Raw genomic sequence first — 15474 nt, 5'->3', positions numbered from 1 at the left:
CAAACCCGCTGACAGCTGCCGCTTCTATAAAAAATGAGGCGCTAGTGACGCGCTCGCCTTGGAGCGCCGGCTGTCCCGTGAATTTTACTGAATCGGCCTGTTTCTTAGCCATTTGCAGCCAAACTTGAAAGCAAGGCTTGCCAGACCTGTCCTGGTGACCTCACAGTCAGTCAGGTTTTCAGGATCTCCACAATGAGTATGTAGAAGATAAATATCCATATTCTGAGCCTCCAGTACATGCTAATTTATCTCATGCATATTCATTGTGGAGATCCTGAAAACTCAACAAGCTGGGGGTTCCCCAGGACAGGTTTGGGAAGTTCTGGGGAAAGGGATACTGCTGGCTGGGCTCAGAAGTGTTTTCTATCTTAAAGGTGTGTAGTCGTTTGCTGCGCTAGGCTCAGACACTGGCAAACGTAAGGTCCCACTGGGAACCTTATTAAGGAGTGTGTCCCTATAGATTGGTCATACTAGGCAGTGTAAGTTAGAGGACTGAGCTTGCTGCAATGGTTCAATCCAGTTTCCATATTAGGGAGTGACCATCTTTAATGTCTGTAGGTGTTCTGAATTGATCAGTTTTTGACTGGAATTAGCAGAATATGAGATACATAATTAATAAATAGGGCCCTGAAGTAGAAACCCTGATCGGACAATCTGCACCGGGACCCCAAATGGAGTGAATCAGGACTCTGCCCTGGTATTGAGTGTGTGCCCATTGATATAGGTTGGCCCAGGAGGGTCCTAAAGAAACTTTGTGTGAAATTAAACTATTACTGAAGCAAGACTGTCAATCCTGGAGAACTCTACTGAGAGACATTTTATACACATAGAAACATAGAACATAGAAACATAGAAATGACGGCAGAAGAAGACCAAACGGCCCATCCAGTCTGCCCAGCAAGTTCCGCACTTTTTTTTTCTCATACTTATCTGTTTCTCTTGGCTCTTAGTAACCCTTTGGTTCTATTTCCCTTCCACCCCCACCATTAATGAGAGACCAGTGTTGGAATTGCCTCTAAGTGAAATATCAAGCTTAGTTAGGGGTAGTAACTGCCGCAATAAGCAAGCTACACCCATGCCTATTTGTTTACCCAGACTAAACAACTCAGTCCTTGTTGGTTGTTGTCTGCATATAGATCCACCTTTCTTCATTCCCCCTGCCAGGTTCATGCGCTACATGTATGTAGTATGAATAGCATGTGATGTGGCTAACCCTCAGTGACATATAATTCAATAACAATTTGATTGAATTACAGAGCAGAATAATGGTCGATTTTGTATGTAAAACATAAGCCATCGCTCCAGGGGTAATTGAATCAAGTTGTGGACTGCAGATGGTACAGCTCGAAGATGAAATGTTTGGGGGAAGGGTGCTGGAATCCAAAGCCCCCCTCCCCCCGTTTAACCTTTGCAAGGGGAGAAGGGGGAGCGGCTGTGATTGGAAAGTAACCGTTTTTCTTAATTTCATTTGCAGCTCACAAACAAGCGTTGAAGTCAGGGAGCGGCCCGAAGCAAGCGGCACCTGTTCACGAGATCAAAGCTCGCCTGATGCCCCACCCAGACCACTCGAATAAGCCCCAAGCCACCCTGATCGTGAGCAGATCCCAGAGCCCACTGCCCCCTGTGGACTGGAGGACTTACACACCAGGTAGCCCAAGCTGGAAGGCCACCTCCTCCTCCCCAGAGAGAAGCGTCAGGGTGGCAGGGTGCAGGGACCCCCTGCGGCAGTCTGACCACCACAGAACCGATCGAGCCAGGTAAATACTGAGTTAACGAGGTGCTGCCGGGCAGGTCCTGGATCCACGGCTTTCCTTTTGGCAGCTGTTTCCGAATGGCTTGTGAAGTAACCTGTGCACACATGTCCAGGAAAGCGAGGGTCACAGCATAACATTTTGTAGGAAATGAGCGCAGGCAATGACCACCAGGCCTCTCGCACTGCCTTTGCTGCTACATTGCTCACCCTGGCTTTATTTTCACTTACCACCAGTCCGCTGAGTTTAGCCCAGGTTTTTTTAAATTCTGGCACTGTTTTTATCCCTGCCACCTCCACTGGGCGGCTGCTCCATGCATCTACCACCTTTACTGTGAAGAAATCATATTTTAAGTCACAGCTGCTTTTAACCCCTTTCAGCCTCCTACCAGGACTGCTTGCTCTGGAGCTTCCTTTCCGCCGGATTATGCTTCTTGTGCGTTATTTATCCTTACGAGGTATTTGCCTCTCTCATCTCTGCCTTTCTCTCCTTAAGTCCCATCTCCTAGATTATGGTTCAGCGAGTGCAGTTTTAGCAGCCCTCCCCTACAGTGTCCCCACTCACATCTGTACAAGGTCACGAAAAGACATTTTATGCCATATAGTCCCTTAGATTCCAGGGGAGGACCCATGTATTCACAAAGGCTTGTTTCTGTTTAATTCAGTTATTTTCCAGGGGATTCTGGCAATATATTGGAGGGATGAATACTCTGGACGAGTCTGGGTGATGAGGGGCTTCACACTTTTATTGCTGGAAGCTGCAAGGCTGATGGGTGGAGGCTTGGTGTATGGTTCTGTGCAAGGCGAGGCACCAGCCCCTCCATGTTCCTCCAATTTTTGCCTCCTTCCCAGAAACGAGTGCCGTTAGTACCTTGGACAGCACTCAACACCCAAGGAGCGTCGTTTGCACCATCATTGATACAGTGGCATTATGATGACCTCCGTTTTAGTTTGTTTCTTTGCAAATAATTCCTAGCAGATTTCAAATGTATTGCCCACAAGTACTCCGAGGTCCTTTTCCGGGGTGGTGACTCCCAAAAAAGAACCCAGCATCGTGTACCCGTAGCTGGGATTATTTCTTCCTATGTGCATCACTTTGCACTTTTCCAGGTTAAATTGAATCTGCTATTCAGATGCTCGGTCTTCTAATCTCACAAGGTCCTTCTGCTGTTCCTGACAATCCGCTGCTGTTTTAAAAACTTTGAATACATTTGATCACCTCACTTCTTGCTCCTTTTCTTCAGATCATTTATGAATGCTTACAGCACTGGTCTCAGTACCAGTGCCTGTGGCACTCCACTAATGACCCTCTGTTTCCTCTCTTTTAACCAGTTATCAATCCCTAGTAAGATGCTGCCTCCTCTCCCATGACTTTTTAATCTCCTGAGGAGTTTCTCATGAGGGATTTTGGTCAAATGCCTTCTGAAAATCCAAATACACTATATCAATTGGCTCACCTTTATTCACATGTTTATTTATGCCTTAAAAATTATAATAGATTGGTAAGGCACGGCTTCACTTTGCTAAAACCATGTTGACTCTTCCCTGTTAAGTCAGATGTATCTGTATGGCCAGTGGTTTTGTTTTTTTTTAAGAGTAGTTTCTAATTTTGAACAGCACCAATGTCAAAAAAGATACTCCAAACAAAATATGGAAAAACAGTATATCACAACAATATGCAAACCAATAAATGACATATCACAATATTTTAACTTATATATAGACTTTTATTAATAAATAAATTCACTTTTATTTAACAATATATTCTCCCATATACAAAAAGGTATCATAAACATTCCTATATAATTGCATTAAAATTGCATCACATATAACACATCATCCACCCGCAGATATCACCAAAAAAAAATCACATTCACACAAAGCAACTTAAAAAAAAAAATCACCAATACCATTCCCTCATTCCCAACTTTTTGCATATCACAGCATCTTCAGGAAAAGGAATTATTAGAACCACATTATATATTCAACAAAATCTGTGAAGATGAATTGCTCTACAATATTTTGAAATAATAGGTATTTCAAAATCTGATGTCATCAGTAATTCACATATTTCAATAAGATGAATACATTTCCAAATATTTTGAATACATCAAAAATATTTTCAGACCCAAGTGACTTTTCTCCCAAAACAGGAATCAGAGCATCATATACTCTTTTCAGAATCACAGGATCTTCTCAAACACCCAAGACTTCTGTAGGAGTATATCTGGTGTGGATAACCTCACAGTAGATTACTAGATTTAACCAATAACCTCATGAAACAAATTCATTAGCTTTAGGGAGCAGATACAGACACTTTTATGAGGCAGTAAGTTAATTTTATTAGCAGCATAAGGTAAAACAAGATTTAAAATGGTACAGATATTTATTTTCTTTCTTTGGTTTTGATTTAGTTACAGTTTGTTTCACAGCACAAGGCAGTATAGGAAAAGATAATCAGAACTTATAAGCATTATCTCTAAGTCCAACTCTGCACTTAGAATTACGCAATTGCCACACTAATTAGCCCAGCTGAAAGGTAATTAAGCCAGTGTTCTCACCCTCCAAGGTACTGCATAAGTCCAAGGATTTGTCTCGACACCACAGGGTAATCTGTCATATCTCATAGAGGTCTCCGAGAGCTCTAACAGCAGAAAAAGGGCTAACTTTACTAATTTGCCAAAGTCTTTCAAGGGGTGTTGGCTTCTCAATTACGGAGCAGACTGTACCTGAAACTCAGTTTAGCTTGCTAGTTTACTGCAATAAGTTCTGTTAAAGTTCTCTTGGCAGAGTTTGGGGAATCCATGGGAAAGCCATGGGGAAAAGCAAAGGCTCTTTCCGATTGGAACTCTTTCCTGTTGGAACAACCTGCCAACTGATCTAAGACTGGAACCCTGCCTGATTACCTTCAGAAAAAAACTCAATGTCAATATTCAATGTCAAGGTCCGTCTGGGTAATTTGGAGTTCCTTTTTTCTGCGTCAAACCTCATTGAATATTCGGTTCCATAAGGTTTCAACGTTGATCTTGATTGGACGTCGCCACCTTCTATAGACACAGGATTGGTGGAATGCAAATGATGTCGTCTGAGTCCTGATGCATAGGAATAATCTCATATGGGTTAATGAAGTTCAGAGAGTTTGTTAGCAAAACAGGTGCTAGAACAACACCCATTTCATAGCTGGATACAAAGTTTTTACCAAGGATATGATTCACAATTTTGGTGTCCAAGGTTTTCTTCTCACATTGGAAAGTGATGACAACTCTCCGATATGAAAATAACAAACAGTCTGTTCTCCTGTGTGTGAAGTTGCCAAAATCATCACATGGCTGCAAACTCCATGTTTGTATTGCTTTAGGTCTGCACTTTTTATTCAGTCTGTGTGCATAGCAGTAGGCCTTTAGTTCATGATGCACATCCACATGCTTTCAATTCACATAATAGGCGAGGGACTGCCAAATCACAGTACAGAATGTTTTATTTTTCAATTATCTATCACCATTTTGTAGTGTAGCATGTTATTAATAAGCATGGTGGTGGTGATATTAATAGGATCCGGTTGCAGGCTGAACAATGCTGGATTTTCAATTTGAAAACTGTAACACCTGCAGGATTAAATGAAAAGATTGATTGGTCATCCTGTTTTTTTTTATTTGGATGAGCATTACTCGTGACAGGTTTGCCTTGGTGATATTTGATTGGCTGAATTTTTCCCACTTTTGAGTATACAAATATCTGCTTGGGGTTTGGTGAGCATCATCAGGAAAAGATGATGATTTAGCCACTGGAGAAGGTTTTTCATGTGTTTGAACTAGTGGGTGCCTTAGGCGAGTTTCAATTTATCTATATATTTATATTTCTTTGTATGATATTTAATTTCCAAGTTTGTGATGTGCATTTTATTTTTTGATATACAGTGTGAGCATGTTGATTGGTTGCTTATGAAGAACCACTGCAGAGCCTCTTCACTTGCTTTGAAACAGTTTTCAATAGGGAGCCTGTGCAGGCTCGCATGGAAGTGATTTTGAGTGCTGGTTCTCTGAACGGTGATATCAGATAATTTAAAAACAAACCACTCTGTTATCCGTGGTGGTATGTACTGTGATTTGGCAGTCCCTGATTGAAATATCTGAGATATACTACTGTGAAGTCTTGGGTGTTTGAGAAGATCCTGTGATTTTGAAAAGAGTATATGATACTCTGATTCCTGTTTTGGGAGGAACTCCACTTGGGTTTGAGCATTTTTTTGTATATTTAATGGATTTGTAAATGTATTCACCTTATTGAAATATGTGAATTATTGATGACATCAGATTTTGAAAAAGTGTTAATATTTCAAGATATCGTAGACCAATTCAACTTCACAGATTTTTGTTGAATATATAATATGGTCATAATGTTGGGAAAGAGGGAATGATATTGGTCTTTTTTTTTTAATTTAAAGTTGCTTTGTGTGAATGTGGAGTATTGCAGGTATAAATGTGATTTTTTTTTTTGCGTGATATCTGTGGGTAGATGATGTGTTATATGTGGTGCAGTTTTAATGAGATTCTATGGGACTGTTTATGATAATTTTTTGTATATGGGTGAATATATTGTTAAATAAAAGTGAGTTTATTTATTAATAAAAGTCTATGTATTTATAAGTTAAAATATTGTGATATATCATTTATTGGTTTGCAGTACCAATGTCAGGCTCACCAGTCTGTTGTTGCTAGGATTACCCCTGGAACCCTTTTAATAAATTGGCATTACATTGACCACCCTCTGGCCTTCAGGGACTGTGGTTGTTTTAAATGATAGGTTACAGATTACTAGCATAGGTTTGCAATTTCATATTTGAGTTCCTTCAAAACTCTGAGGTGAATACCATCTGGTTCACGTGATTTGTTACTGTTCAGTTTATCAGTTTGAGCTATTGCATTTTCCAGTTTCACAGTGATTTGCCTTAGTTGCTCAGCATTATCACCTTCAAAGAATGTTTCTGGTATGGATATGTCACCAACAAATACATAAATAAAGACTGAGGCAAAGAATACATTTAGTTTGTTCCTGCTGTTTCCTTGTCCTCCCTGAGCACCCTCGGTCATCTAGTTGTTTAAATGACTCCCTCACAGGCTTTTTACTTCAAATGGACTTGAAAGTCTTTATTATTAGCTGTTATACCTTTGGTAAGCTTTCTTGGCCTGCCTTATTATTGTTTTACATCTAATTTACCAGTACTATGCTCTTGCTTATTTTCCTCATTTGAGTATGCTTTCCATTTTTAAAAGATGCCCTTTTGGCTTTAATTACCTTTTTCACCTCATCATTAAATCATGCTGTCAATTGTTTGGTCTTCCTTTAACCTTTTTAAATGCATGGAATACATTTTGTCTGTGCTTCCAAGATGGTATTTTAAAACAACAACCATACTTATGCAAATTTTTAACCTCAACAAATGTTTTAGTTTAGGTTTTAGTTTTGTTTTTTTTTATCAATTTCATCATAGTGTCCTTTTTAAATGTAAATGGTACTGTAGTAGTTTTACTTAGTATCCACCCTCCTGACTGTCAAATTTAATTGCTTTATGATGATTATTGCCAAGCAGATCCACCACCTTTACCCCTTGCACCATATTCTGTGTTCCCCTGAGAACTAGATCAAAAGTAGTTCCCCCTCATATTGTGCTGGAGGAAGCACAGTTATGCCCTACTTTGAGCCCCCAAACCCAAAATTTAATCTGAGGACATAAACAGTGCCAGAGTTTATAAGCTTTTTTAGTTAAGGAGAGGCTTACCCTGGCTAGGACAGTTTTACATGTACAGACCCTCAGACTCTGCCTTGAAACACAGTGGAGTGGGTTAATTGGATTAAATCAATTCTTAGAACAAAACGAACACATTATTTATTGGCGCGATGTGGTCTCTTGTGGTACATCAGCTCTTTTGACGTGTTATCGATACAAAAGCAACTTGAACTGTAACCATAATGGACCTTCCTTGTCAGAAGCAGGCTGAACCCACAGCATTGCTTGTTATAAAAAAGATTTGTGTAATCCACACGGAATTATGCCCTGGGAAGTTTATGGAATATAAGACTGTGTAAATAAAGAAATAACTTTGTTAAAGAAGCCTGCTATAAAACTAATATACTAGAATTCTAATGGCAGAGAAGACATCTCTTTTATTATATGCAAAATCTGTTATAAGATGAGACCATGCTATAAAGTATGTGTTGCAACAGGGCTTCCCAATCCAGTCCTGCGTGCTCCAGATTCAGGCAAATTTGCAGGATATCCAGAATGAATATGCACAAAATATGTTTCCATCCATTGGAGACCTGTTATATGCAGATTTATTTCATGCGTATGTACTGGGGATCTCCTGAAACCTCAGCCAGCTTTGGTGAGCACTCTCCATAGTGTTTTTCTAGTTTGTACTAGAAAAACACTAGATACGGTGGGGTTGGGGAGGAACTTTCAACTGCCCCAAAGTCTTTGGGTGCACTTTAACTCTATAAGGTGTGCATGTACTTTTACATTGAAAAGTTCCCTGGGTACTGCAGACATCTACACCCACCTTTCTCGGAGAACGTTTGGCATGGAAAGTGTGATGGTGCATGCATTGGCTTTTCTCCTCCCCTCCGGGGCCTAAAACCACTCCTGGGAATACCTCCTCTATCAGCTAAAAGCCCGTGCGTTGTGGAACCCCCTTTCTACATTCACTCGGGTAAAGGGCAGGCAAGTTCCTGATGTACCTGGGTATCAGGGCTGTCTGAACATTGCCCTCCCTGTATGCAAAGTCTATCAGCTTACTGCTTAATTTCTGAACCATTTCAGCAAGATCTAATTTTTCCTGTTAAGCAGAGGGAAATGTAAGCACTCTTAGGGCCAAATTTAAAAAACTACTAATGGGCGTCGATTTGTGCACGCAACCCGGCGCGCACAAATCTACACCCAATCTTATAACATGCGCGTGCAGCCGCGCGAATGTTATAAAATCTAGGATCGGCGCACGCAAGGGGGTGCACAATTGTGCAACTTGCACGCGCCGAGCCGCGCAGCCTTCCTCCATTCCCTCCGAAGCCACGCCGAAATCGGAGCGGCCTCGGAGGGAACTTTCCTTCCGCCCCCCCCCCCTTCCCCTCCCTTCCCATACCTAACCCACCTCCCAGCCCTACCTAAACCCCCCTCCTTACCTTTGTCCTATAAAGTTGCGCCTGCCTCCGAGCAGGCGTAGATTGCGCACGCTGGCACGACCGCTGTGCCGGAGGCCTCGGTCCCGCCCCTGGCCCGCCCCTTTTTCAAAGCCCCGGGACATATGCGCGTCCCGGGGCTTGCCCTCGTCGCTGAGCCTATGCAAAATAGGCTTGGCGTGCACAGGAGCGGGTTTTCGGGGTTATGCACGTAACCCTTTGAAAATCCGCCCCTTAGTGTTTTAGGAGGGCACAAGATTCCCTTGGACCCATTTTGGCTAAAGCTTCAAGTGATTGATACTTCTTTCCTCTGTTCCAGGGGGAAGGAAAGGTCTTCTGCTCTCCTACAGAGACAGCTGCCGGGGGACGAGAGAACTGACTTTCAGCAAATTGCTTCCTGCAGTAGCAGTCGAGATAGCTCCCGTGTCTCGGTATCCTCGGAGACATCTCAGCTAACAGGAAGTGAAGAAGAGACCTCCAGGGCCTCAGAGTCACCACGTGGAAGAGAGGAGGCGGGTCTAACTCCTGTGCATCCCAGTAAGAAAGAACTAGTGGGAAAAGACGGCGTACTCATACAGAGCCTCAGGTCACAAGTGACTGTGCCAAAAGACAGTACCCAGCTAGGGCCAAAATTAACTGCTCAGCAGGGTCCCAAGCTTCAAGACTCAAGGACCCAAGGTGCTGCCAGCCCCATCAAGCAGCTTTATAGCTCTCCCCAGCCATGCAGCAAAGGACCTGTGCAGAGCCTGAAGACAAAGCAAGATGGCATTCAGAACCACAGCACTGTGCGCGCTCCCTCCCCTGTTAAGCAAGTGAGTCATCTGCCAAAACCTGACAATCAAAGGAGACTCGAAATGAAATCAGCCTCAGGATTCAGCAGGCCAGCTACTCCCAGCAGGAGCTACCAGGATGAGTCCCTAGCCAGAAACGGATATAAAGGCCCAGGTGGTGACCCGTCAAGCGTTGCTGTACATCAGAAACCTAAGACAACACAGAGTGCAGATGGTCTGCAGGATCAGAGAGGATGCCCCAGTGTCAGCCAGGAAAGATCATCTCCCGCATTTCAAACTAACACAAACAGATTGAGTTGGCCAGAACAGGGAAACCATTCTAAGCAGTCCAACCGAGCTTGCGTAAAGGAATGCGAAAGTCCTAAAGACAACTCCAGGGGTGGAAGTTTTCCAGAGTACACACCTTTACCCATCAACCCAGAACAAGAGAAGCAACTGTACAGGAGTCTGGAGGATGAGATCTTGTCCAACATCAAGGTATTGGAAGGCGATTCTGATGAAAGCAGCAGTCTAGAGAACCATCCTGGAGATATAAGGTCCAAGTACAGACCTGTGAGCAACACAGCAGTCCATAATGAAAGTGCATTCGAGGATTCCATAGCCTCTGCATCTTCATGTCCAATTTCACTAATGACCTTGGCTGAGGGAGTGCCACGAAGTGGTGTGTACATTGATACAAAGTGGCAGATGAATGGAAGCTATGATAATGTGATTGCTGAACTTTCTAAGGGCCACAAAACACTCAACAGTGTAGATGTGGAGAGCTGGATTGCCAAGATCCCTCCAAAAGAACTTCCACCATCTGCCCATGAGCAAAGCAGTTCTCTTCCCAATGAGACCAAAAAGAATAAGGAACCTTTGGAAATGGAGAAAACCTATACCAAGAGGAAAACAGTCACCATTGAAACCAAAGGTTTGGCCAGACCAAGAAGGTTGCCTTCTCAAAGAGCTCGTAGAGCACCTACAGAAGTAAATAGACATTTCATAGCTTCTCAAACCATGCCTGATGGCCAGAAGCCTTCTAATGTGCCTCCAGACCAAGCAGGCAACCTTCAGGGTTTTAAGCCCAAAAGATCTCTGAAGAAGCCAGAGAGAGTGCCCTCTATTTATAAATTAAAACTGCGCCCTAAAATGCGTCCGCGAAAGGATAACAGGCCTGAAAAGCAGCCATCTAGAATCCCCACCCCCGTGACATATAGACATCTGAAAAACACGGCGAACGCAAAAGGCCTTGAAAAAGGCGCAAGCAGTCGGACTTCAAGGCAACAGACTCTGACATCGCAGGGGCACAAAAATCAAAAGAAGGCGCTGAACACTGCAGCCAGTGTGGAGGACACCAAGTCTGAAGAAGGTATCACGCCCTCCAAGTCCAGAGTCTCACCACGTGCTAAGAGTTCGGGGAGGGAGAAAGCAGATGATGATGAGGAATCATGGGTCTGAGGGCTGTGCTAATCAACTATAACCTCATTAACCTCCAGCAGCTAAGCCCAAAAGGATAATGTTTCTATACAGGTCACTAAAGGTGTGACAATGACCCCAGGTCACGGGGAAGGAGCCCAGTGAAGTACCTTGAAATGGTTATTCTTGCCATGTATCCTAGTTTCTGGCCAATAATACTTTGGGGCCGATGCAATAAATATGCGCAGAAAGCGGGTGGCATTAGTAGGGAGGCGCTAGGGTTGCTTGCGCGCCCCTTAGCGCCGCCTTGCTAACGAGAACCCGATCGGCGTTGGCGGTCCGCCGGTTAGAAAACCGATGCCGAGTTTATCTGCGTTGGTTTGCCTAAACGCCGCACAGCCGGGGGGGGGGGGTTCAGGAAACGGACGCTTGTCATTCGAGCGCTTGTTTCCTGCACCCGACTGCCAGTGTGATTTTTTTTTTTCTATTTTTAAATTTTATTTTATTTTGTTTTTCCTCCTACTTAATATCGCAACGATATTAACAATATAAAGTAGGAGGCAGTATAGAAAAGCAGTTTTTTCTGCTTTTCTGTACTGGTTTAAGGAGTGCTCAGCAATTAATGCCTGCTCCAGGCAGGCGTTAATTGCTGGGCGCTAATTGTGCGTCCTAGAGGCACTTTTTTTTTTTTTTTTGCATCTGGAGTGAATGCCAATAGCCTCAATCACATGCATTTGCATGTGATTAGCCCTATTAGACTCACTCTGGTCCCACGTGCGTTGAATAGGCGCTAATCCCTTTATTGCATTAGGGGATTCATTAGCGCCTATTCAACCCGCGTCCGAATGCGAGTTGTACAGTGCGCTCAGAATATTTTGAAAATGGAGATTCAGGAGCAGAAATGAACCAGCCTTTGTATAGTAAGGATGAAAGAATTCACATTATTAGGAGCTTTAAGCAAGACCATCAGTTATGCCTGAATGCTAAATCTTTAGGGAGCTGGTGCCTGAGGAATGCCATCATTAGCTGCTTTGTGGTTGGTTACTGACTTTATCGAAAACTGTGTTACGAATAGGAGGCCTCTCCATTTTAGTGCTCTGGTCTGAATGTGATTGTGCACCAGCATGGGAAAGCAGCACTACAATTGATAACTAAAAAGTCATCACCAAAGATGAGGCGTGAAGCTGAACAACTTCAGCAATGGGATTGCAGCATCCATGGGCCGAGCTATTTGCCTTTTCATCTCAGTTGATCAGGGATCCCAATCACCGTCTTAAAATCTCCAGCCCTGTCCCTACTGACGTTGAGTTGAGTGATCATGTACACTAAAATCCGCCTCTGATTGGCCTGGATACAATTAAATTTTGTGATGGGCAAGCAGTGAAAGGGTGAGATTATTTTCCCCTGGAAAATCTGAAGCTCTAGAAACGCAGAATCTGTCAATATGTAGTGGAAAATTAAGTCTGATGTCAATGTCAGAGTAAAGAGATCTCACCTGAGAACAGAAATCCCACCCAGGAACTGCACTGAAAGAGGGTTTGTAATCTAGGGTTAGGGCATTAAGTGACAACCCAGGATCCCCTCCTGGAACACAAAGCCCAACTTCCTGTCACCACTGATGCTTAATCAAAGGACTTTATCTACCTCACTTTCATATAAGGCACTGCTCTATAGTCACTCAGCTGTAATTGGAGTGGGGCCAAGTCTTTAAATACAACCTGGTCTTGCTTACTGTTTATTAGCCCAGGGGGTAAGTAAATCTTTAACCCTTACTATCCCACAGCTAATAAGTGGATAGGGAAGGGAATTTGTAAAACTTTCTAAGTAGATAAACAAAAGCTTACCCGCATAAAAAGCTTGTTTGAAAATTTTTCTCCACCCCCACCAACAGCAGGTGTAAGGGCGGACGAGAGAGAGAGACACACACACCCTTGCTTTAAACCTGTGTCAAAATGTCCCCTTCAGTGGAAACCTCCCTAGAACAGGAATTCCCAAACCTGTCCTGGGGACCCCACGGCCAGTCGGGTTTCAGGATATCCACAATGAGATATTTGCATACAGTAGAGGAAGTGCATGTATCTCTCCCTCATGCATATTCATTGGGGAGATCCTGAAAACCAGACGATGGCTTTTGAGGCCTGGACCCTTCCTGCTCTTGATATTTCCTGTCCTTCTGATGCTATAGGCAGAGGATTTGGGTTGCCTTTCTAGCAATTAAAAAAAAAAAAAAAAAAAAAAGAGCACCAGATACCCAGCTCAACAGTGAAAAATAATTCTTTATTACTTTTCAAAAAAATTTAAAATGAACCGTGACTGGGAAGGGGCCTGCTTGGGAAGAGTCTCCCAGCCCCCAATGCAATGTTGCACGCATTCGCTTTGTCTGACCAAAGCACCATCGACCTTTCCCATCTACTCTACTAATTATCGGAAAGTTCACTGCTTCCTATAAATATAAAGAGAGATTGTAAAATTATTCATCAGCGTCGTCGCAAACCATTGCACTGTGATACATATCCATGGAAATTTTGTACTTGATATTTTGTAATTCCATTATTTTTAAATAAATGTGTGAAAAAAATATTTATGTTTTCTAAAAAAAAAAACCATTTTAAATTAGTTTACCCATCTGGCAAAATGCAAAAATTCACACTAACCAGAGACTTCCCTTGGTATCAGCAACAACTTCTAGCTGTGCCCGCCCTGATGTCTCTCAGTGCCACTTCCTAGCCCCAAAGGGAAGATTTATTTTCTCTGTTTCTTTAAAAATTATATTATTCTAAATAAAGCAAGCTCCTTACTGGAGAGTTGTGATTTAGCAGGTAATTTTGTGAGAGCCCACATACATTTGTGAGTAGTTACATGCACAAATCACACAATTTCCAAAGTGAATCTGCACGTGTAAGTACTAAACACAGGCAACACGAAACTCCTCGCACAAGTTACATCTGCCAATTTATGTGGGAATGTTTCTAGGGAAACTTATGGGCAGGCTCTTCCAACTCAAAAAAAAAGCATGCGGGTGAATCCAAACCCCGCCCAGACTCTGCTTCCTCACCGTGTGCGCAAAATTACACACATACAAGAGGTGCAGACTTTTACGCACACATCAGCTGGGCAGTTTTCAAAAGGGGCCATTTCTGCAGGTGAACCACCGTCTTATCCAACCACATCAGTTTGAAAAGTGCCCTCCCAATAATCACTTCTCAGAACCTTCAACTGAAGAAAAAAGGAAAGTTAACTGTTTGCAGGTGTGTGTGTGTGTGTATCCGGAGTGTGGGCCTGCGTGTGTGTGTGTAGCATGGGCCTGCAAGTGTGTACAGTATGTTGCGTGCTCTTGTCCATGCTTGTGAGCGGTTGTACCTGTGTGCATGTGCATGGCACGGGTTGCATATATTTAGCACGTCAATGCATACAGCGGCCTGGTGCGATATGACCTGTCTTTACAGGCCGTGTGTTATGGGACAGTGCTGTGTATGTACCCCTTGGGACAAGGGTTAAAAAGTTTGTATACATGCACCCACAGCACTGCTGGAGCAGGAATATGCGTGCAAGGGCACAGTATCCTAGAGAAGGGGATACTGGGGGGGAGAAGGGCACCAGCATGGGCAGTCTCCATTTTAGAGGGCCCCGTGTAACAGCCAATTCCTCATCTCCCTACAGAGAACCATCCACGGGCAAAGCGCCTGGGGTTTACTGCTGTTGGGCGTTTAAACTTCATTCCCTACATGACTACAAGGCATGGCTTGGGAGTAACCAAAATTTAAGTAAAAATGAAGTTGGCAGGAATACGTTGACTTCTTGGGCAATTGTTCTCCATCAAAAGAAAGTCTTAAGCAGCAACTTAATGCTTGGCTCTTTTTTGGCTAAGATGCAAGTCACGATCCAGGCACAGTCACGTCTTGGGCCTCTGGCTGAGATTGAGGACCTGCATAATTCTGGAAGACGGGGTAGGTGGTGGGGTTAACATCTCACTTGGGATACAAAACTGGTTGGGCTCTAGTCAAACTAGGAGGACTGAGCTGCCCATTAAAAAACAATAAGAAATAAGGGTTTAGACATTTCCTGTAAAATGTAATCACGCCAAGAGACGATGAAAATGCCACTCTTGCAGCAGGCTAAGCTTTCTCCAGCACGAGAGTCCCATGAGACTGAGACTCACCAACAAGCTGAGTTATGTCCACCTCTGTATCTGCTTCAGCCTGACCCTACCTTCCCCTCCTGCTCAAAAGAATAGAAAGAGCTCACCTTACCTTCTGGGCAGGCCCTGATTCTTGGGACAGGATCCCATTCCAGCTGGCAATGCGTTGGTTTCAAGCTCGCTGCAACCTAGCTGTGCACCTCCGGCCTCAGTGTGACACT

General features: G+C 43.4%; 1 protein-coding gene across 2 annotated transcripts in view; it reads left to right on the top strand.

Annotated features, from left to right (window-relative positions):
- Positions 1-11584, top strand: part of GAS2L2 (growth arrest specific 2 like 2) — a 47901-nt gene extending 36317 nt beyond the window's left edge. For both annotated transcript variants that reach the window (XM_029612928.1, XM_029612927.1), the window contains 2 exons: positions 1475-1757; positions 9246-11584. In XM_029612928.1, the coding sequence (XP_029468788.1) occupies positions 1475-1757; positions 9246-11157 (2195 nt within the window). In that variant the 3' untranslated portion in view covers positions 11158-11584. The remainder of the gene's footprint in view (positions 1-1474; positions 1758-9245) is intronic.
- The last annotated feature ends 3890 nt before the right edge of the window (positions 11585-15474 follow it).

Source organism: Rhinatrema bivittatum, chromosome 8, assembly GCF_901001135.1.
Source record: "Rhinatrema bivittatum chromosome 8, aRhiBiv1.1, whole genome shotgun sequence".
Classification (NCBI taxonomy): Eukaryota; Metazoa; Chordata; class Amphibia; order Gymnophiona; family Rhinatrematidae; genus Rhinatrema; species Rhinatrema bivittatum.
Note: the sequence above shows the minus strand (reverse complement) of the source record. Positions and strands in the feature narration are given on the sequence as shown.